General features: G+C 42.0%; 1 protein-coding gene across 1 annotated transcript in view; it reads right to left on the bottom strand.

Annotated features, from left to right (window-relative positions):
* The window catches only part of LOC142097033 (putative methyltransferase DDB_G0268948), a 43905-nt gene that overhangs the window by 5675 nt on the left and 15564 nt on the right, over positions 1-22666 (bottom strand). Inside the window, exons 2-5 of the mRNA XM_075178638.1 lie at positions 14738-14901; positions 14429-14642; positions 14070-14170; positions 12917-13054 (exon numbers count right to left, since the gene is read on the bottom strand). Of these exons, the coding sequence (XP_075034739.1) occupies positions 12917-13054; positions 14070-14170; positions 14429-14642; positions 14738-14901 (617 nt within the window). The remainder of the gene's footprint in view (positions 1-12916; positions 13055-14069; positions 14171-14428; positions 14643-14737; positions 14902-22666) is intronic.

The following is a 22666-nucleotide window of genomic DNA, read 5'->3' as shown; positions in this document are numbered from 1 at the left end:
AATTACTAGTAGTCTTCTTCTTGGTCTGCTTCTGGATTGAAGATCCACCATCAACAGCAGGACCAACAGCAGTGGGCCTAACACTCAAGGATTATTCTCAGGAGTCCTGGATAGGGGAGGAGTCATCTCGCATTAGCAACTTGGATGCAGGACTTACTCCGATCACTTGTGAGGATATTGATGATGAAGGTGTTGGGGTGTAGATTGCAGGTGCTGGGATCTAGATGAGAGAAGTGAGGTAGCTGATGCTGGACTGCTTGTTGTTATTTTTTTAGCATAGGTTTCTGATTTTCCCAAGAGCTTTCCATGAACTCGCTTCAAATGGCGTAACATGGATGAGGATCCTAGATGGTTAAGGTCCCTATCTCTACTGACTGTGGCTTTACAATGCTATAAATGGCTAGACAACAGAATTTGGGCAAAAATAATTCCACACATAAGAGGTGGATTTTTTGGTCTTATGCCTAGGCATGACAATGACCTTCTTATCACTGGCAAGAACTGCTACAGTCTTTGTTTGAAAGTGTATGAAAATAATATTGTAACCTGTGAGGTTGTCAAAATTGACTGCAAATGACTTGAAATTAGTGTTATTGAGGTTAATAGTAAAAAAATGAGCAAAATTATGTGGATTTTATCATATTTTAGCTATTTTTCTAAGGAATCCAAAACCAAAACCAAATCACACGGGGGCGGTTTGCAATAACCAAAACCAAAACTAAAACACAAAGTTAATCCAGATCCAAAACCGAAACCAAAACCAGAACACGGGGGTCAGTGAACATCTCTAATTTAAATTCAGTAGTTGTAACTGCCTCACCCTGTCGTCAGAAACTAAAAGGACACACATCTTACCATCATCTTTCCTATATTTCTTCCTCCCTGCTTCTATTAGCTGGTGATATATCACCAAATCCAGGTCCCCCACATTTCTCCCACACACACATATCTGAACGCTGCCGAAATCCAGCAAACCTCAAACATATCAGCTGTCTCCCTTCTCTTCCAAAGTCCTCTAAATGTGCCCTTTGGAATGCCCGCTCTGTTTGTAACAAACTTACCTCCATACATGAACTCTTCCTCTCAAACAAACTCAACATTATGGCAATAGCAGAAACTTGGCTCACGCAATCAGACACTGCCTCAATTGCAGCCCTTTCACATGGTGGACTCCATTTCACCCAGACCTGAAGGCAGACAAGGCAGTGGGGTTGGACTACTTCTCTCCCCACAGTGCACATTCACAGTTCTACCAAATGTCCCATCACTCACGTTCACATCTTTTGAAGTACATACTGTTAGGATTTTTAACCCATTCTCTATGCCAGTGTTTCCCAACCCTAGTCCTCAAGTACCCCCTAACAGTGCAGGTTTTCCAGGTGACCAGTGATATAATTATACCACCTGTGGATCAAAATGTGTCAGTCAGTAATGATTACACCTGTGCTCCAGCAAAGAGACATGGAAAGCATGCACTGTTAGGGGTACTTGAGGACTAGGGTTGGGAAACACTGCTCTATGCGCATCGCTGTGATCTATCGCCCCACTGGACCCCAACAGTTTCTTGAAAATTTCTCTGCAAAGCTCCCTCACCTCTTATCTTCTGATATCCCCACCATCATCATAGGTGATTTCAACAGAGCCGTAACGAGGCATGTGAGGGGGGTGCCGTTGTCCAGGGCGCAAGGCAAAGACGGTGCAGCAGCCGCCCGCTACCTGCCTATGTACCTTCATCCCTTAAGTTCCGCAGTGGAATGCATGTGTGTTCCACTAACAGGAAGTTCGGCATTTGGAACTCAAACTTGCGTTCCAAATGCCGAACTTCCTGTTAGTGGAACGCACAGTAAGTGTATAGCTCAGAAAGTGTGCTGCTTATTGAAACGCTTCTTGCCCTCACTGAATAGTAGCCATTTTTCTAGCACTCAATGTTAGGTTTAATAGAGACTTTAAGGCTATGAGGGGGAAGGTGTGCCATGTAAATAAGTTGATAAGATACTTTGCAAATCAAATAGTAAACATTTTTACACTTTTCATAGCTAGAGCCTGAGATTACTTCATCTTATCCATAAGAAGCATTTGTTAATCTTCACTGTTGCACATGGAATATATAGGAACATTTTTCTTCAAGCATTCTTAGAAGGTACAAAATGATTGTTGATGAAGGTCAGTTTGCCCTTCCATACAGTCATCAATACAGTTAATTTATTTGAATCCCACCACTGATATATATATATATATATATATATATATCTACTATATAAATGCCTAGTGGCGTGTGTGGAAAAAAAACCCCAAGCTGCAGCGCCACCTGCTGGGCAGAGTTATACACTGACCTATATATTTCTTGAAGGAGAAATGACAGTTGGGAGTGGTTGGTGGTTGCCGGGGGTGACAGTGGGGAGTTTTTAACACGTTAAGTAGCTTGATTTGACTAGAATGCATGAGTATCATGCACGGGTTAATTGACCTACTAAATTCTTAGTGTGTGTGGAAAAAAACCCCTCAAAAAGGGCTGAAATTTGGTATACTGACACTATTAACAAGTTGAGGGGTCAAACTTATTTTCGTGAGGTAATTTTACCTCATGAACACACGTGTACAGTGGCGGATCCAGGGGGGTGCGATCGGGGCAATCGCCCCCCCCCCCCCCCCCCCTAGCAGGGGTTTGCTGCCGACAGCTGCACAGTATGTTTGGCAGTGACAGTGTGCTGCCCGGCTGCTCTGATTGTATTTTAAACACAATCAGAGCAGTCGGGAAGCACACTATCCCTGCCGAGCGGACTTGCACATACTGTGCAGCCCCCGGCAGCCTCAGAAGTCGGAAAGGGGGCGGGGCCTAAATCGCCCAGCCCTAACATCCCCCTGGGGAACAAACATTTTCTAGAATGCATGAGTATCATGCACGGATTAACTTGTATATATATAATCATGCATTTGCAAATATGTGTAACAGAATTCTTTCAGTAAAGTGCTAGCCACACCCCCACATTAGGTTGGCCACACCCATGTGTCAAATGCCACTCCCACTTAGATGGGGGTCATCGGTGCCCTGTCTCGCCCGGGGCACTAAAATGTCTGGTTATGGTACTGGATTTCAACATCCCTATTGCTATTCCACGTTCCAATGCTGCTTCTAAACTGTTCTCTTTAACTTCTTCACTTGGGCCATCCCGGTGGATTGAATCCGCTACTCATCAGAATGGCCACTGTCTTGATCTTGTTTTCTCTAGACTATGCTCAGTTTCCAATTTCCTTAAAACTCCTTTGCCCCTCTCGGATCATCACCTATTAGTTACTCGCTCACTCCCAGTTCTTTAACCTCCCTGCTGTCAAACTCTTCCAAGCCTCCTCACAACCGCAGGAATATCAATCTATTGATCTTCAACAGTTTTCCACCTCTCTCCAACACCTTCTCTCCCCAATTTCTAAATTTTCCTTCCCTGATATGGCAGGTCCTCATTTTCACCATACCCTAGCAACTGCCAATGATCAAGTGGCTCCAGCGACTCTTAACACTCCGCGTAGACTTCGGTGTCAACCGTGGCATACTAAAGTAACACGAAATCTACAAAAACTTTCTCATAAAGCTGAACGTCACTGGCGTAAATCTTCTACCTCTAATGATTTCAGCGCATATACTGCTATCTACCACTCATATTGAAATGCTATGGACACTGCTATACAAGCATGCTTCCAATTTCTCGTCTATGCTCAGGCGTCTAACCCCAAACGCCTTTTTAACACATTTAAATCTCTCCTCAATCCTCCCACCCCAAACCCTCCGACTACTATCAGTGCCCAGGATCTTGCTTCCTATTTCAAGGACAAGATTAATAAGATCAGGCTTGAAATGGCATCATCTCCCTCGACTAGCAATCAGCTCAATTCCTTCCCAGCATCTTCTGACACCCTCTCTTCATTTGATCCCACAAATAAAGATAAAGTTTCTACTCTCTTCTTAACTTCCTTCTCTACCTCCTGTCCTCTTGATCCCATGCCCTCACAAGTTGGTAGGTCCTTGTCTTGTGTGCTCATTCCACCTCTAACTTAAATCTATAATCTATCGCTCTCTACTGGAATCTTTCCATCACTGTTCAAACATGCAGAGATTACTCCTATTCTAAAAAAAAACAATTCTGACCCAAACTTTCTCTCAAATTACTGCCCCACCTCTCAGCGCCCATGCCCTACAAACTTCTTGAGAGAATTGCCTACACTCGCCTAACATGTTTCCTTTCTGCAAACAACCTATTGGATTCTCTTCAGTAAGGCTGTCAACACTTTACGGAGACTGTACTGACCAAAGTTGGCAATGATCTGATCACAGCTAAAACTAAAGATGATTACTCTCTTCTAATTCTCCTGGATCTCTCTGCCGCATTTGACACTGTTGACCACTCTCTCTTCATACAGACGCTACAATCCCTAGGTCTTGAAGTCCCTGTCCTATCCTAATTTTCATTCTGTCTAACTAATCGCTTTTTCAGTGTTAAGTTCTCTGGAACAACCTCCACTGCGTTTCCTTTTCAGTTGGAGTACCACAAGGCTCAGTCCTAGGTCCTCTGCTATTCTCTATCTACACCACTTCTCTTGGAAAACTAATAAGCTTCTTTGGATTTCAGTATCATCTCTATGCGTTTGATACACAAATTTATCTATCCTCTCCTGATCTCTCACCATCTGTGTTGTCTTGCGTTACTGACTGTCTTTCTGCCATTTCATCTTGGATGTTCTCTCGACAACTGAAACTCAATCTTTCAAAAACAAAATTAATAATATTCCCACCCAACAAAAAAAGCTTCCTGCCTTACATTTCTATTTCTGTTAACAACATGACCATAAATCCCACCCGGCACGCTCGCTATCTAGGTGTAATCCTTGACTCGCAACTATCCTTTGTTCCCCACATCGACTATATATTTACATCATGATGCATACATCTAAAAAACATTTCCAGAATACATACATATCTCACACAAGACACTGCAAAAACTTTAATTCATGCACTCATCATCTCCCACATCGACTATTGTAATTTCTTCCTTACTGTTCTTTCCAAAATCAGACTCGAGCCCATGCAAACTATTTTGCATGCAGCAGCTAGGTTGATTTTCCTTGCATATTGTTTATCCTCTGCTGAGTCACTCTATCAGTCTCTACATTGGTTGCCTGTTTTTCAAAGAAACCAACATAAAATTCTTCTACTAACATATAAGGCCATCAACAAAATTGCACCAACATACATCTCCTCACTTGTCTCAAAATATCTCTCAACTCGACACCTCCGTTCTGTGTCTCTCTTCCACTCTCATCATTTCCTCCCATTCTCGGTTGCTGTATTTTTTCGGGCTACACCCACCTTATGGAATTTGTTCCCTCGCACCACAAGACTTTCCTCTAGTCTACAAACCTTCAAGAGTTCTTTGAAAACTCACCTCTTCAGACAAGTATATAATATTCCTCTAACACCCTCTTAATCTTCCTAGGTTACCCTATTACCACCCTCTACACAGCTAACACAAGACAACAACCCTCTGACCCATATAGTTGTGTGACTGAGCATACAGCCCTCTAAATACTTTGCATTTGAGCTGGACAGATATTCAATATGATGTGGCACTTACCTTTGTGTATCAAACCATTGTCCCATAGATTGTAAGCTTGTGCAGGGCCCTCTTACCTCTCTGTATGTATTACCCAGTATTGTTTTATCACTGTTTGTTCTCGATTGTAAAGAATCTGCTGGCGTTATATAACTAAATGTTGATGATGATGATTAGGGGAGATTCAATTAGCCGTGATGTTCCTGAGAACATTGCAGCTGCACATTGTTACCAGTAGTACAGTAAAAATATACGCTCATTTTTGCTTGCACCTCTATAGGGTGCAAGCAAAAATCAGTGGAAATTGCACTAAAAACATATGCGCAAAATGTCTCCACGGCCGTTCCGAAAACACTTTGCGCAAATGTTTTGCTAATTAAATCTCCCAAATTCTGTCAGACTCTCTCTCATCCTCCAATGCTTCAAACACCTGTTCATCAAACCTACCAGTCTACTGCTTAAACCCTCTCCACCTGCACCTCTGCTTCGCATACATCCCCTCTCTGTGTCTCTCACCCAAGTTTCACCTCCAATTCCTTCCCATTAACACGTGTTTTTCAACAGGTATATTTTTAACCTCACACTGTCTGTCACAAAAAACACATTTTTTTTTTTACTCATCCACTAACTGGAGCAAAATAATTTTTATTTATTAGCACCAACTATATAAGTGAAAAAATATACAGCCAAACCATTGGGATATTAAAACTGCTGTACTATGAAGGAAAATATATTCCTAATATGCCACCACTCAAAAGCCCAGTTTCTCTCACAGGCCTGACTGAAAAACGTGGGGGGAGAGAATGAGGGGTTGAAAGCAGAAGGTCCTATCACAAGCCACAATGAAGAGTTGTTTCAAGGAGGGGCCACCTTAGAAAAGTATTAGTAGGTAGTAATGCAGCTTTAAGCAATTTTTTTGCTGTATGAATTAATAGTCATATTCTATTAAGCCAATTATTATTGTAAAGTTACAAAATCCGATTTGATTATATTGATGGTCAGTAAAAGCAAAAAGGCACTGGTATTAAAAGAGCTCAATTGGTGCCATGCTGACAAATTGAAGTGAAGGGGGGAAGTTTCTCCTTAGTTACAAAGGAGTGATTATATTTCGAAGATGCTGCATCCCCCAATTCACAGACCAGGAGAGCATGACCTCTATAAAGGCTATTAAGGCTAGTTTTTCAGATTCATTTGATGCTGTCTGTTGCTCCACACCATTGTAAAATGAATGACAGGAAGTCCTCTAGTAAAAATTGTGCAATGCAAATGACTCGCAAGTGCAAATCAGTGATTATCTGGCAGAATCATAAAAGACACAATTTCTGCGAATTTTAACCCAAAATTCAGCTGCATTGAAATGTAAAGAAATTCCTGGGAATAAATATACCTCTTTTAAGTCATTCAGTATAAGTGCCCTTAAATATTCTTAAGTTGGGGATGTGGCTTGGCCAACTAATATGGTGCAGGCTCTTTATCTTGGCTGCTTCATCGAGGGAATCTAGTCTACCTACTAAAGGAGTCTCCCCCTCACTGCAACACCCTGAAAGCCATCCAAGCACCTGTTGTGTAGTGTGGAGACACCTGAGCAACTTTTGTTACCCATGTTGCTACAGGGAGTGACCAACGAGAGGCTGGTTCGCGCCCTCTGACTTCAGTCCCACGAGTGCTGGGACCGAGTGTGTTCTCCACACTACACATCACCTGATCATCCTTTGAAGGGGCCCTGGTGACTGCACCCATGATCCACTTTTGACAGGATGCCGCAAAACAAAGGGTACAGTTTCTCTACCTGGGTACCGCTACGCCCTGCTGGAGGTGGTTTCACTTGACACATTAGAGCGCTCTACACACTAGACCTCATAAGTTAATACTCTCTGTCACAGAGACTTTGTGACAACTTTCATGGTGACAGCACTTTATATCTGCACAGGCGTGGTCCGCTATCAGCCTTCCACATCACTCTGCTTCTGGCCAACCGGTTAATTGGGCATGCAAGTACCACATTTACTCTGGGCTGTGAACTCTGACATTCGACCTTTGAAAAAGGCAATTTCATAATGTGTTGTAGATGCCCACAGTACCATCACGCTATATTTTGGTAGCAAAATCTCAATGGTTGCCATCTTGGGACTACAAATCATTCATAGAAGCACTTCTGCATGTAAACTCCCATAGATAACCTTCTGGACAGATATTTCCACAATATCTACATCATTGGGTATATCTAAAAAAATAGTCAATTTGGCAAGTCAGACTCTCACTGATTGAACTACTTCACGTTCCTGCTGTAAGACTTTAACAAACATAAGTACGAATTTCTCCATAAAAGCAACTTCACTGCCACCTTCTGGCTGCTGAGTGTATAATATGCGAGTTAAACTGCTTTCTACATTTTTCATCTTACAATGTGCTACATTATGTTTTGAGCTGGGAGAAGTATGGAACCTTTGAATGAACTTTTCACTTAAGGAACTTCTGCTACCATCATATTATGTGCTAATGTTCACCACCTAATCTAAATGGCTGTTTAGACCTACCATGAGGGAAAGTGGCCAGTTACTGCCGTTCTGCTTACAGTACATCTCATTGACACCCTGGATATCCATACTTGCCTAATGCTCTAACCCACTCCGATACTAGATGGATAAAGGTAAGAGAGTTTTCTTCAAGAAAGGATCAAGAATTCTGTTTGGTTCCTCTCATTGTTCTGATTTACGTCAGTATCTGAAAATCTCTAGCTCGCCGGCAATGTTTGAGCAACTTCAACCATCTTCTCCAGCCTTATCAGCAACTTCTGATTCGCCATCCTTAAATAATGGCCAGCCTGGTACTCATGATATAAGTGAAGTCCTACAGTAACTTAAATCTTTACCAACTAAGCAAGACATACTGACTAGGCAAGACTTTGACACATTAATATGCAAGATACAGTTCACAAGGAAGTAGTTAACATTCAGGCTGATCTTTCACGCCTTGCTATCAGAATGTCAATCTTAGAAAAAAGTAAAGAATCTGCTAAAGATGATTTCAACAGTCTAAAGGATTTGGTCCCACACAAACCAGCAAAACTGAAGCTGTTACAAATGAGAATCAATGACCTGAACAATAGATGTTGCAGAAACAATTTACAGATGCAAGGAATTCCAGAGGATATCCCCACCCAAAGCTTGGTCGACGTCTTAACAAAAATCTTTAATGAAAGAATCCAAGTATCCAAATGAGCTTGTTAAATTCAACAGAGAATATAGAGCTCTCCGTCCGAGAGGTGTAGCAACTGAGGGACCACGAGATGTTATCTGTAGGCTCTACTGCTTTACTCAGAGAGAAGAGATTCTCAATAAGGTTAGACATCTGGAAGATATCGAATTTGACAGCTATAAAATACAAATATTTCAAGATTTGTCTTGGCACACTTTACAAATCTGTAGAATGTTGAAGTCCCTGACAGATTCAGATGGGGTTTTCAGCTGAGTCTCCAGGTTACACATAAAGGGACCTCATTGATCCTTGGTGAACCATCCAATCTAGAGAGTTTCTACAGTGCCCTTGACTTCTAGATGATTTGATTGACTAAATAGCAGAGCTACCATCAACTTTTATTCCCACCTGCGTCATCAGCAGGAACCGAGAAGATGCAAATGGTGGGAAGCCTAAGAGAAATGCAAAGAGAAGACAGGGTGCCTTCACTGTTGACAATACTTTAACAATATTGCCAACATATATTTGCCTTTGTTTAAGCTATCTAATCCTGCACCCTACGTTATTTTAACCAGTTCTCTCTTAGATGTTTTATAGTACTTTTCTGCTTGTGTGTTCTTTGTGTTTCTTTTTCTGTTCACAAGTGGATATGAAGGGACAAGTTCACAACCTGGTAGCTGACACAGACACCAAGGGAGATGTGACCACTCAGATCCTCTTACCATTTTCTGAGTTTTCTATGAAGATGTGGTTAGAAATTTTCATATATTGCTTTCTATGTTTTCCATCTTTTTCCAGGGATGTTTTGTAGTATGTATGTTGACAAACCAGGTTGGAGGAAGGGAACTTACTTCATTGCACTAGGTCTATTTATAGTATTAGAGGATTTTCCCATGGTCGTGGGAAAATCCCCTAATACTATAAATAGAGCTCTAGCTTTGCAAAATCGAACCTTGATACATTTACCCCTTGGTCTTTGAAAACAATACCTTTGCAACACAAGCCCTGGAAGCTCACATTTCAGTCATACCTAAAGAAGGAAAAGACCCGTCTCTATGCCCTAGTTACAGGCCCATCTGTCTCCTTAATATGCTTCATGCAAAGCTTATTGCCAACAGGTTGAAATTACCGAAAATCATACATTCTGACCAAGTGGCTTTTGTCCAGTGCCGTAACTAGCCATTTTAGTGCCCTGGGCGAGACAGGGAACCGGCGCCCCCCATCTAAGTGGGAGTGTCAATTGTCGGGTGGGTGTGGTCAACCTACTGTGGGGGCGTGGCTAGCACTTTACAAGTTCTAAACCGCACTGAAACCCCCTCCCTCTCCATTATTCTTGGTCTGGCTTTGTAAGGATCTTTATGTAATAAGCCTCCATAGAATCAAAGTACTTTAAATGCAGCTATCACATGCTAGCTGTATAAAAAAATTAATTGGTTATTGAAATAAAACTCACTGAAACAAATTAAAACATAAATGTAATGGTACCATCTGTATCACACTGCCCCTTCATCCCACTGTGCTCTCCATAACAGTTTCTCCTTTATCACACCGTGCCATGGAGCCATCTCTATCATTGTGCCCCCTTGTCACCATCACACTAAATATAATATATATATATATATATAACACAAAACAAATGGGAGGGGGCGCCAAATAGTATAATACTGTATATAAAAATACAGAAAGGTGTACCAAAAGTCAGAATGTTAACCACTAAATAGGTATAGACACTCAGGTAATAATAGTGGATCAACAGGAAGAAGGAAATGAGGAACCACTCTAGAACACCAGCGCCGTGCCAATATAATATGCGTACCAGATAAAAGATCTTTAAAGCTTATCTGTAGGTATAATCGGTATCTTCACCAATCAAGTTGAGCCTTATTACCCCATGGGCATAGCAGATGCTTCATACAATGTTGAAAGGTTCCGGAACTGGCACTTCATATATACTCAGTAGTATTCAGGATAATGGAGAGGAAGAAACTCACATAGTGTAATGCTGTATAGCAATACATTTATTACATAAATAATGTGGATGTGCACTTACATAAAAAATATATATATATATATACACACACATGTACACACACACATACAATATAAAGACCCTAGTAGTGTCCGCCATACCTTACAGAGAGCATTCCTGTGACCGCCATACCTTACAGAGAGCATTCCTGTGACCTCCATACTATACAGAGAGCATTCCTGTGACCTCCATACTATACAGAGAGCATTCCTGTGACCTCCATACTATACAGAGAGCATTCCTGTGACCTCCATACTATACAGAGAGCATTCCTATGACCGCCATACTATACAGAGAGCATTCCTATGACCGCCATACCTTACAGAGAGCATTCCAATGACCACCATACAATACAGAGAGCATTCCTATGACCGCCATACTATACAGAGAGCATTCATATGACGGCCATACTATACAGAGAGCATTCCTATGACCACCATACTATACAGAGAGCATTCTTGTGACTGCAATACAGATAAATACCGCACCTGAAATTAATAGACCCCACCATTAAATTAAAAAGCCCCATCAATAAATTAAATTGACCCACCAGCACCCCACAAATAAACTAGTACCCATTAAATAATTAGCCCCCACCTAAACGTCACCATTAAATTAATAGCTTACCTCCCACCCATGTACTAAGACACCCAACCTCCCTACCCTCATATCACACATTATATTAATACATACCCCCCTTCCCTCACACATTATGGCAGCATACCACCCCATCCCTCATAAAGCATAGCAGCATCCCCCCCCTCCATAATAGCAAGATGCAGCACACATTCCTCCCCTCCCTAATAGCAGCACACATTCCCCCCCTCCCTAATAGCAGCACACATTCCCCCCTCCCTAATAGCAGCATACATCCCCTCCCCCCTCCATAATTGCAGCTTACATTCCCCCCCCTGCCTCCCTCCATAATTTCAGCTTACATTCCCCCCCCCCTTGCCTCCATCCATAATTGCAGCTTACATTCCCCCCTCCCCTTGCCTCCATCCATAATTGCAGCTTACATTCCCCCCCTCCCCTTGCCTCCATCCATAATTGCAGCTTACATTCCCCCCCCCTTGCCTCCATCCATAATTGCAGCTTACATCCCCCCCTCCCCTCCATAATTGCAGCTTACATCTCCTCCATAATTGCAGCTTACATCCCCTCCATAATTGAAGCTTACATCCCCCTTCCCCTGCTTTGAAACTTACCTCCTGTCCAGCCGTCGCTGCCTGGCTCCTCTCTGCTTCTCTGCTCCTCTGCTGCCTAGCAACGTCATGACATCAGACGCTGAGGCAGAGGGCAGAGTTCAGAAGGGGGTGGAGCCGGGTGCCGGCCGCCATCTTGGATGCGCCGGGCGGCCGGCAGTCTGAATCTGAGGTCTGTTTAATTTTTTTTTTTTCTTTTCACTCTTCACACAGAAGTCGGTGCGGGCGGCCACTGCGCCCCCTTGGGACTGCGCCCGGGGCGGCGGCACCGCCCGCACCGGCCTCGTTACGGCTCTGCTTTTGTCCTTGGTCATGAAGCAATGGACAACACTACCAAAGTTCTTAATTTCATGTACTTGGCATCCCATTATTCTGTTCTATGTTACTATCAACTGATGCCAAAAAGGCATTTGGACCTTTCTAGAAGGTGTGTTGAATCATTTAGGTTTGGGTCAAACCTGTCTACATAGAATACTCGCATTATATAAACGGCCCACAGCTAGCATATAATTAAATGGTGATCTCTTAAAGCCAGTGATAATTTCTAACGGCACAAGACAAAAGTGTCCTTTATCATGACTTAAGGGTGGTCACTGACATGGTATCTTTCAGGCTACCCAAGCTAGCTCACTTAATGCAATTCAGCTTTTGGGATACCATTACATATTTGGTGGGACTGCCTAAGATTTAGGACATTTTGGGATAGAGTTATTGCCACATAAAAATTGATATCCCAGAGGATTCCGGTTTCTGGTTGTTGAATCTAACAAAGCTCCCAATCTCACAATATAAAAAATCCCTGTTAAAACAGCTAAAAAAATACCCTTAAGTTATTATACTTGTCATTTTCCACATAATGCTTCTGGCTTTTATTACCGTACTTTTGCTCAGTATTTATCAAGAATTCTGTGGCTCCAGAAGCATCTTTTTCCGCAAATGCTTGGTACATGTAAACTGCTTGGATAAAGCCCATAATGTCTGAAATGGACATCTGAATCGTGACTGGTATGTTAGTGATCCTGTAAGACAAATAAGGAAGATATGCAATGTATTTTATTTATATACAGTGGCATAACTACAGTACCATGGATCTTACCTGCACCTCAGGCCTCACTTCGGTCAGGAAACAATTAAGGCATTATGTCACTAAAAATAATTCTTATAATTTTTCCCCTGATCCAGCAAAATGAATGTATTTTATTTCTGCTATTACAGTAATAAAAAATATATTTTCGATAATATTTAACAAAGTTACCGTGCTGGGACTGCTCTAGCGAAAAGGGGCTGTCCCGGAGAGTTCTTATCAGGTCCATTGTGGGAGCCTGTTATCTGCACACTTCGTTCAACCATCGACAGCAAGGGTCCAGAAGACAGAGCTTCAGTCCTTATCAACCCCCAGGAGATAATTATTTAATCCAATTGGGATACAAATATATAATTAATCCAAAGTGGGCACATATAATTATTTAATTAATTCAAAAAGGGCACATATAATTAATTTGCATTGTATACTTCTGGCACTACAAGTGCTAGTATGCACTTGCACTCTTGTTGCTGGTGCTTGTAGTTCTACAAGTGCCATTATGCAGGAACAGTCATGAGTTATCAGTGTATGCTGGCACTTCTACAACTGCTTGACCTAGACTTTAACCCTTTTTCATGGTACCCACCGGCCAGAGGTACCAGGAGGGGCTCAGTGATACTCTGCATTGGGCCGGTCATCTCTAGGTGCAGGGGTTCGAGCATTTGTTCAGGTTCACTCTAGACCAGGCATGATGCCGACTAGCACTGTGCTATTGAAGATGTTAGGGGTAAAACCAGTTGTCTCTCTGGCCTGAACCACATGTGGTTTAGGGGTGTGTAAACTGCCACACATCAGAAGCTGTTTGATAGCAAATCTTTTGGATTGGCTCTGAGAACTGTACCCAATGTGGGCGGCTTGCAAACTTGCACAAAACTGCTGGTCATTAAATTGACCCCAGGGTATTTCTTGGAACATGATTATAAGAAACTGATTCTTATTTAAAATCTTACCGGGTCTTGTCTTTTAGTAGCACAGCATCATATATATGTTGATATTGGCACAGCATGTGTTCTGTGGACTTCACAGAATGCTGGAATAAAGTATCCCATACCTGAAAGTTGAATACAAAGTTTAATTTAAAAAAGAGAGCAAATGTCTAGGTGTTACATTTTTAACAGTATAATATAAAGGCCTACTTTCTGTTCTTAGGAAACCTTTGTTACACATCTAAACGACTGATATAACTAAGAACACAAACCACCATCAATGTCCACTATCAGCTCACATGTGAGAACCACAATTAGGTCTCTGCATTCTTATTCAATTATATCTAGTCTTAAACCAATTTATTTTAGAACATCAGCCTTACCTCTGCCATTAGTGCTGTTAGGTCTCCTGACAAATCACCATATTCAATATCAGTGCTAGGATGGAAAGCATGAACAGCAAGGCAGCCATTTGTCTTGATAACTCTAGTTGCTTCATTGACAAATTTGTCAACCTTGAACCAATGAGCAGCCAGACCTGCATTCACTAGGTCCACAGAGGCATCTTTCAGGGGTAACTGCTCAGCTGGGGCTACCCTACACAAAGAGAGGAGAAATCATTTCTAATGATGCTGTCTAGCTTTGTCATTGATTGTGGTATCTGGATTGCTGAATGTCTGTATAATTCTTACATGTAGGACACATTCTCTGCTAAAGTATGTTCTTTGGCCAAATTTATTTGAGAATCGCTGATGTCTATTCCCAGCACCTTCTTGAAGTGAGGAGCTAGAGGCAAAGTGTATCGTCCAGTTCCACAGCCAACATCCACTGCCATTTCAAGAGGCTTTCCTTTCTGCTAAGGAGAATAACACAGTGCATTTGGTAAAGATTTGCTTGTCTCCACATGTTGTAATTTTCTTACCTTAACAGTTGTAAAGTATAAGTGGACACAGTTACCATTGCTTAGTGGGAAATACACTCTATAATTAATTACAGTTTATTTTCATTCTGTCCATGTTGCATAACTTCTCCACATTATTGCATTTGTTAACATAACTGAGAACTGCCAAAAGTGTTTTTCAACAATGATAAAATGAAATGTCGGGCAGACATGGTAATATACTAATAGCAGAGGCGCAGAAATTTTTTGTGCCAATATGCCTATTTGTCTGCCTTACATATATATGTACAGATGCAGACTTCATATTATGTAAAATACCCCATACAAAAACAGAATAACCCTTTGAAGGAGCGCAAAAAAAGACGACATTTCAATTCCTACCTTCCACCTGCTTCCTTAGTAGGAACTTTTTCAAATGTCTCCAAAAGTAATGATTGTTAGATTATCATTCTAGTTTTCATTAAGCCAAGGGAATAATGGGGCGTCAGGAGTGTATTTATTTAATGTGTCATATTTGTAGTTTTTAATGTTTTCATAAAAACTGCCCCTATAAATAAAATGTATGGTGCAAAAGATGTCCCACTGAAAGTACAGACCAAAGTCCAATTACTGCCACCTCCGTAAATCAAGACTTTTGCTTGGTGTGAGAGGATATGTGACCACTCAATTAAGTATTTCGTACTGCAATGCAAAATGTTGTTTTACCAGTGTTTAGTAAGATACACCCATATCTATTGACTATGCATGTAAAAGGCCCCATTCGCTCACAAAAAGATCATACTTGCCTACTTTCAGGCAGTGCAGTCTGTAAGAGGGGCGTGGCTGGAGGGCAGGAGGGGGTGGGGCACAGCCGCAACAGAAATCACGCTTTGTCACGGGGGCGGGGCCAAAATGACGCGATTGACCACGAATCGCATTATTTTGGCCAGGGAATTGCGGGATGCAGGAGACTTGCCTGCTCTCTCGGGAGTCCGGGCGACCGACCAGGATTTCGGGAGTCTTCCGGACATTCCGGGAGAGTTGGCAAGTATGAAATAGTTGGATTACGCCAAATAACAATTGACCCATTGTTTTGCATCTTTTTAAATCCCTTTTATATACCACAATCATTGCCTAGTGGCCTAGTGGCTTTTACCAATAAATAAGTATTGAAGAAAACATCTGTTAGATAATAGAATTCCCTTATGTTGTTTGCCAACATGGTAATAGAATGTATTCAGTATGTAACAGAAATACTTTTCTGAAATACCAAGAGTCAGACCTTGATAGATCATTGATTATAAGCAGCTTACTTGTGAAAATTGGCTCTTGAAGTTAGCTTTTATTTTAACCCCAATACTTTTCTCACCCTTTTCTGAGCCTATTGTGACACTTTTTGGGCTGGTCACATTCCAACACCAATATCAGTCATTTGTCAGTAATTTGCTTATGCCAAGCATTTTCTTATACCAGGAAAATCTACTGAAAATGGGCAAAAAAGTGTGTTTTTTATTGAAATTGAAAGAAAGTGATCTAATAGCAAATGTGAGTATTTTTTTCCTAAATACCACCAAGATATATTTTGTTGATCTAACTTTGTCATCAATCCACCTTTCCAAAACAGCAAAAAACAGGTTTCTACACATAGGTTTTCATAATGAAATCTGAACTTGAAATTGATAATGCATTTTTTTATATGCTACTTTGCACTTTCCTGAAAGAAATATATAAAGTGTGTAAGAATAATATGGTTAGACCAACAAGACATACCATTTTGAAAACTAGACAACCTAACACATCAGCTTATACTTATTGAAGCCAGGTTCGGGGAGATCTGGGCATTATACCCCCCCCCCCCCCCCTCCTCCATTTCTGGACTTCTTAACACTACTAGGAAGTCATGAGTTTTGAAGGAGCACCCCAACCCTGGACTACTTAATGTTTTCTGTAGTGTAGGGTGGTATTGTCTGGTAATCACCAAACAATATCTATTAAGGGACCACATAATTTGAAAGAGGGTACTCCCATTAAATGAGGGTACCCTGAGTGTATGGAAGTCAGAATGGGCGAGATCTGAGCATCCTAACTGTATCCTCCTCCACCATCCCTGGACTTATCTGTAGTTTAGGGAGTTATTGTCTGGTCGTGCCACATGATATCCAAACAATAACTTCTAAGGGGCCACAATGTTTGAAAGTGAGGGCTCCTCTCTTTCAAACAAGGGTGCATCAGACTCTGCAAGTGCCAGGATGGGTGAGATCATGCACTTTTATTGCCCTCGCCTATCCACTGGCTCTTTAGATATTTTTCTGCAGTGTGGCTCATTGATGCACTCAGTGATGTTGTCATGCACCGCCTTTTCCTCTGGTTTGTATTGTAAACACCAACAATTTTCTCAATACTGGCAGCTTTTAAGTTTTTTTTTTAATTTTTTTTGTTTTTTTTTTACTGTTGATTATATACTCCTGAATTTTCCTTTAATGATTTGGGAAGAGGGGGGGCGCTATGGGTGTATTAGCATAGGGTGGCCAGAACCCTTAATCAGGATTTGGATCTCATCCCCTGACCAAAATAAACAGGGACTCCTGATTTTAAAGAGATATCACATGTTTATAAAAAAAAAAAGGTGGCCATGTTTAATTACTGCCTGCTGTTTGCTTTAGTCTGTTTTTTAATTATTGATTTTTTATTGATGCCAACTGTGTCAATTTCGGAACAATGCTGAAGTTACCGTATTTCCCCATGTATAAGACGCACCTTTTTTCCCCAAATTTTGGGTCTAAAAAAAAGGTGCGTCTTATACACTGCCAGCGCTACTTACCTGATTGCAGAAGTCGGCATCTGGTGTGAGGAGTCCCCGCTAATCAGCTCCAGCGTGTCCAGCGTGTCCCCCGTTACTTTGCAGGACCTTCAGGACCTTTGCAGGCGCCTCCCACAGTCTCTGCACTGTCAGTCACGTGACTGACAGTTCTGATGAGTGCCCATGACTACAGATTCCTCCGTTTGCTCTGTTTGTCTGACAAAAGCTGCACAGCGTTGGTGACATTAGACAAGTCACATAGACACGCTATTGTAAGCTGCTGTAGCGCTCTGTGCCCCAATAAATTGCAGGCTAGTGTGCTTTGTGCCCTAATAAATTGCAGGCTAGTGTGCTTTGTGCCCCAATAAATTGCAGGCTAGTGTGCTTTGTGCCCCAATACATTTCAGGCTAGTGTGCTTTGTGCCCCAATAAATTGCAGGCTAGTGTGCTTTGTGCCCCAATAAATTGCAGGCTAGTGTGCTTTGTGCCCCAATATATTGCAGGCTAGTGTGCTTTGTGCCCCAATAAATTGCAGGCTAGTGTGCTTTGTGCCCCAATAAATTGCAGGCTAGTGTGTTTTGTGCCCCAATAAATTGCAGGCTAGTGTGCTTTGTGCCCCAATAAATTGCAGGCTAGTGTGCTTTGTGCCCCAATAAATTGCAGGCTAGTGTGCTTTGTGCCCCAATAAATTGCAGGCTAGTGTGCTTTGTGCCCCAATAAATTGCAGTTTCAGCAGTGAAAAGGTTACAATACCATATCCCGTAATTACGGTACCGTATAAAATCAGCACCATTCCACGTTCTGTCCAGAAATGGCTCAGAAAAGATTTTTTTATACAGTGCTGATTTCAAATTAAAAGTGATCCAGTTTGCAAAACTGAATGGAAATCGTGCTGCTGAGCGTAAGTTTGGTCCGCCCCCAACTGAGAAAACAATCCGAGACTGGCTACAGGAAGAAGAAACCCTACTGAAAACACCACGGCAGAAGAAGGCTATGAGAGGCAAGTCAGCAAAATGGCCTGATTTAGAGAGAGAATTGAAGATATGGATTGAAGAGCAAAGGGCAATTGGAATTCCTGTGTCCACAAAGATGGTTCAGCATGAGGCAAGAAGAATTGCTGATACAAATGAAGTTACTGACTTCAAAGGAGGACACAATTGGTGCTTCAGGTTCATGAAACGGAATGGACTAAGCATGCGTACACGCACCAGACTTGCCCAAAGGATGCCTGAATGCTATGAGCAGAAGGTCCTTGAATTTCATCGTTTTGTCACTCAATGTCGGAAGACACATCAGTTTGAGTTGGGACAGATTGCAAATATGGACGAAGTCCCCCTTCAATTTGATGTCCCAAGTAACAGAACTGTTGATAAGAAGGGGGTAAAAACTGTAATTGTGAAGACAAGTGGACATGTAAAGAGCCATTATACAGTTGTTCTAGCTTGTTGTGCTGACGGAACCAAGCTGCCGCCTATGCTGATTTTCAAACGCAAAACAATGCCAAAAGAAGTCATTCCTCGAGGAGTGATTGTCCATGTTCATGACATAGGTTGGATGGATCAGGATGGGATGAAGATCTGGTTTGAGAAAGTTTGGAGCAGGAGACCAGGTGCGCTCTTACGCAAACCTGCCCTATTGGTGCTTGATCAGTTCAGGGCACACTTAACACCAAACACAAAGAAGATTGCTGCAGAGCAAAAAACAAAACTTGCCGTCATACCTGGAGGCTTGACATCCCAGCTCCAACCACTTGATGTCAGCATTAACAAACCCTTCAAAGCTACCATGAGAGAGGAATGGAACCAATGGATGAAGTCTTCTGGGGACAATTTGACACCAGCAGGAAGAGTGAAAAAGCCAACTATAGGAGAGGTTTGTACCTGGGTGAAAAGATCCTGGGATAATATCAAGATTGAGATCATTGTCAAGTCATTTAAGAAGTGTGGCATTTCAAATGCCTTAGATGGAACTGAGGACGAGGCAATATATGAAGACAGCGATTCGTCATCAAACACAGATGAGGACAAGATAATGGTTGAAAGTTCTGACAGTGATGATGAGTAGTTTCATGATAAATAAAACTTGAGTTCAATAACTTTATGTAATACATCTTTTTTTTCATTTTGGACCCCAAAATTAAGGTGCGTCTTATACATGGGTGCGTCTTATACTTGGGGAAATACGGTATATTCTGGAATCGACCGAATCAGACCCATTTTATGCATGTATGTTACACCCAGACCAACTTTATGCAACAACAAAAAAAAGCTTCACACCCTCAAAAGTGAAACATGTAATAGATGCAGTCCAAATATCCCTTAATTCCCATGATTTCTGTCCAAGGAGAAAGAATAGTTAAATATAAGAGCTCTCCAGTCTATTGTTCATATGGCATCAATAGTGTTAAAATTACAACTTTATTAATGGTAACTTAAAACTAGTTTATTTTTCTCTTTTTTTTTTTAACCAAGTCATTGCAAGGCGAATATATTAAAATCATTATAGAAAAAGTGAGGAAGAAAAGAAAGTTGTGTGACTAAAAATTGTTTCAGACTCTTCAGTGGAGCCAGCATATTTTCTGTAGTTGGTCATCCTTATTTATTCTTTCAAGCTGGTACTTGGTAGAAACCCTTATTTTTATATGCTTAATTTGTTATTATCGTCAGTAACACACCGCTAGTTTGTTATTTTTAAAGATAGGTATGCCTTTATGTCAGTATCAAGGATGTTATTCATCCGTATCCCAGGACAGGCATATCCTTACGTTAATATTAGGAGTTTTATTCCCTTCTAATATGAAGCGATTACAGGAACTTGCAGCTTTAGAATTATCATGCTCAGATATAATTCAATATAGTTGTAGGTGCCTTCCATTAAATTGTTATTTTCAATATCGATAAGCGAGTGTATTTAACTTTATAATTTAAGAATATCTGAATTTTTAAAGCGATATTATGCTAGAAGCTCCTTATTTTTTTTTTTTTTTATGATGAGAAAATCCTTAAGGAAGGTTCCTACAAGACACAGATATATAAAAATCAGTATAGGAAGGCTATTTGTCAAGAAAACTTCTAGTAATTTCATAACCACTAGGGGGAGCATATTTGAAAAACATTTCAGGTTTCATCTCTACACTGTTTAAAAGCTTGTTACCTAAAGGCAACTTTAGAAGAAGGCTTCCAGTATGTCCTCCCTCACTAGGGGAAGAGGAGCTTGATCCGCAGAACATTATAGACATTGAAAAAAGAGTAAAAGAGAATCACTATTGGAAGATTGGACACTTCTCTATTACATACATTATATTTTTATTGTTTATATTAATGGTTCCCAAAGTGTGCGCCGTGGCTCCCTGGGGTACCACATCGCTGTCACAGGGGTGCCATGCTCAGGACAAAATAAAAATTCTTACTAATCCAAAGGCGCGCAGGACCCAGCATCCTCCTCCCTCCTCACTCCTCTCTGATCTCTTCTCACTGAATGTCATCACGCCCAACATATTCAGTGAGGAGCCACGCAGAGAGGAGCTGGAAGAAAGAAGACAGACAAAAGAAGGCCAAGTAAGGTAAGTAAAGGAACGGAGGGGAATTAGTGATAGGAAACAGTGATGGAGAGGAAAAGAAAGTAGGAGTGCGCAGTGTAATGGTAAAGGGGCGGTGTGAGCATGAAGGGGCAGTGTAATTGTTAGGCTGCTGGTGGTCAGATAACGAACCTGCAGAGCAGATTGGCGAAGGTCTTCACCTATAGCAGCTGCCTTTCCCGTAGAGCTGGACGCGCTCACAGGTACTCAGATGCCCCCAGGACTTAACTCCAAGTAGTATAGGTTCGTTATACTAAACCGCAGCTGAAGCTTAGGAAGCAGCAGAGATGGTAAGGATGGTCAGACGAAAGCCAAAGTCAGGGGTCACTAGCAGGAAGAGTAGTCAGGAAACACGCCAAAGGTCGAGGTCACAGGCAAAACAGCAAAATCCGAGGAATAGGCCAAAGGGTCAGGGTCACAAGCAGGCAGGCAGAGTCCAATAGACAGGCAGCGGTTCACAACCAATAATCAGCAATCCAAGGTTCCAAAAGCAGGTCAGCACAGTACAAGAACTGGGACGCTATAACCGGCAGGGAGGCTAAGTACTAAAGGCAGCCAATCAGAGCCTAGCTCTGCATAGATCCCCAGCCCAGCATAATAATTAATTAATTAAACTATTTAGCCTGCAGGCTGGTGTGGTGGCTTGCGCACGCGCCCGGCTTCCTTCTATTGCTGGGGACGCAGCGCTGAACCACAAGCATCCGACTGTTGCCTTTGCAACGGTCGGGTCATGCCTGGAAGTGACGTCCCGGTCGTCAGGGTGATGGCCGGGATGCAGGGGAGCAGAGGAAGCAAGTCGCAGCGGCAGTGAGTACCGCCGCGGCTCGCAACAGTAATAGGGAAGGGGCAGTGTGAGCATGAAGGGGCAGTGTAATGGTGAAGGGGCAGGGTGAGCATGAAGGGGCAGTGTAATGATGAAGGGGTCATGTGAGCATGAAGGGGCATAGTGTAAAGGTGAAGGAGCACAGTGTGAGCATGAAGGGGCACAGTGTAATGGTGAAGGCACAGTGTGAGCAAGAAGGGGCACAGTGTAATGGTGAAGGGGCAGTGTGAGCATGAAGGGACAATGTGAGCATAAAGGGGCACAGTGTGAGCAATAAATTGCACAGTGTAATAGTGAAGGGGCACAGTGTGATCATGAAGTGCCACAGTGTGAGCATAAAGGGGCACAGTGTAATGGTCATGGGGCACAGTGTGATCATGAAGGGGCACAGTGTGAGCATGAAGGGGCACATTGTGAGCATGAAGGGGCACGGTGTAATGGTGAAGGGGCAGTGTGAGCATGAAGGGACAGTGTGAGCATAAAGGGGCACAGTGTAATGATGAAGGCACAATGTGAGCATGAAGTTGCACAGTGTAATGGT

The sequence above is a fragment of the Mixophyes fleayi genome, chromosome 7 (assembly GCF_038048845.1).
Source record: "Mixophyes fleayi isolate aMixFle1 chromosome 7, aMixFle1.hap1, whole genome shotgun sequence".
NCBI lineage: Eukaryota > Metazoa > Chordata > Amphibia > Anura > Limnodynastidae > Mixophyes > Mixophyes fleayi.
The sequence above is the reverse complement of the archived record's forward strand: the minus strand, read 5'-3'. Positions and strand labels throughout refer to the sequence as shown.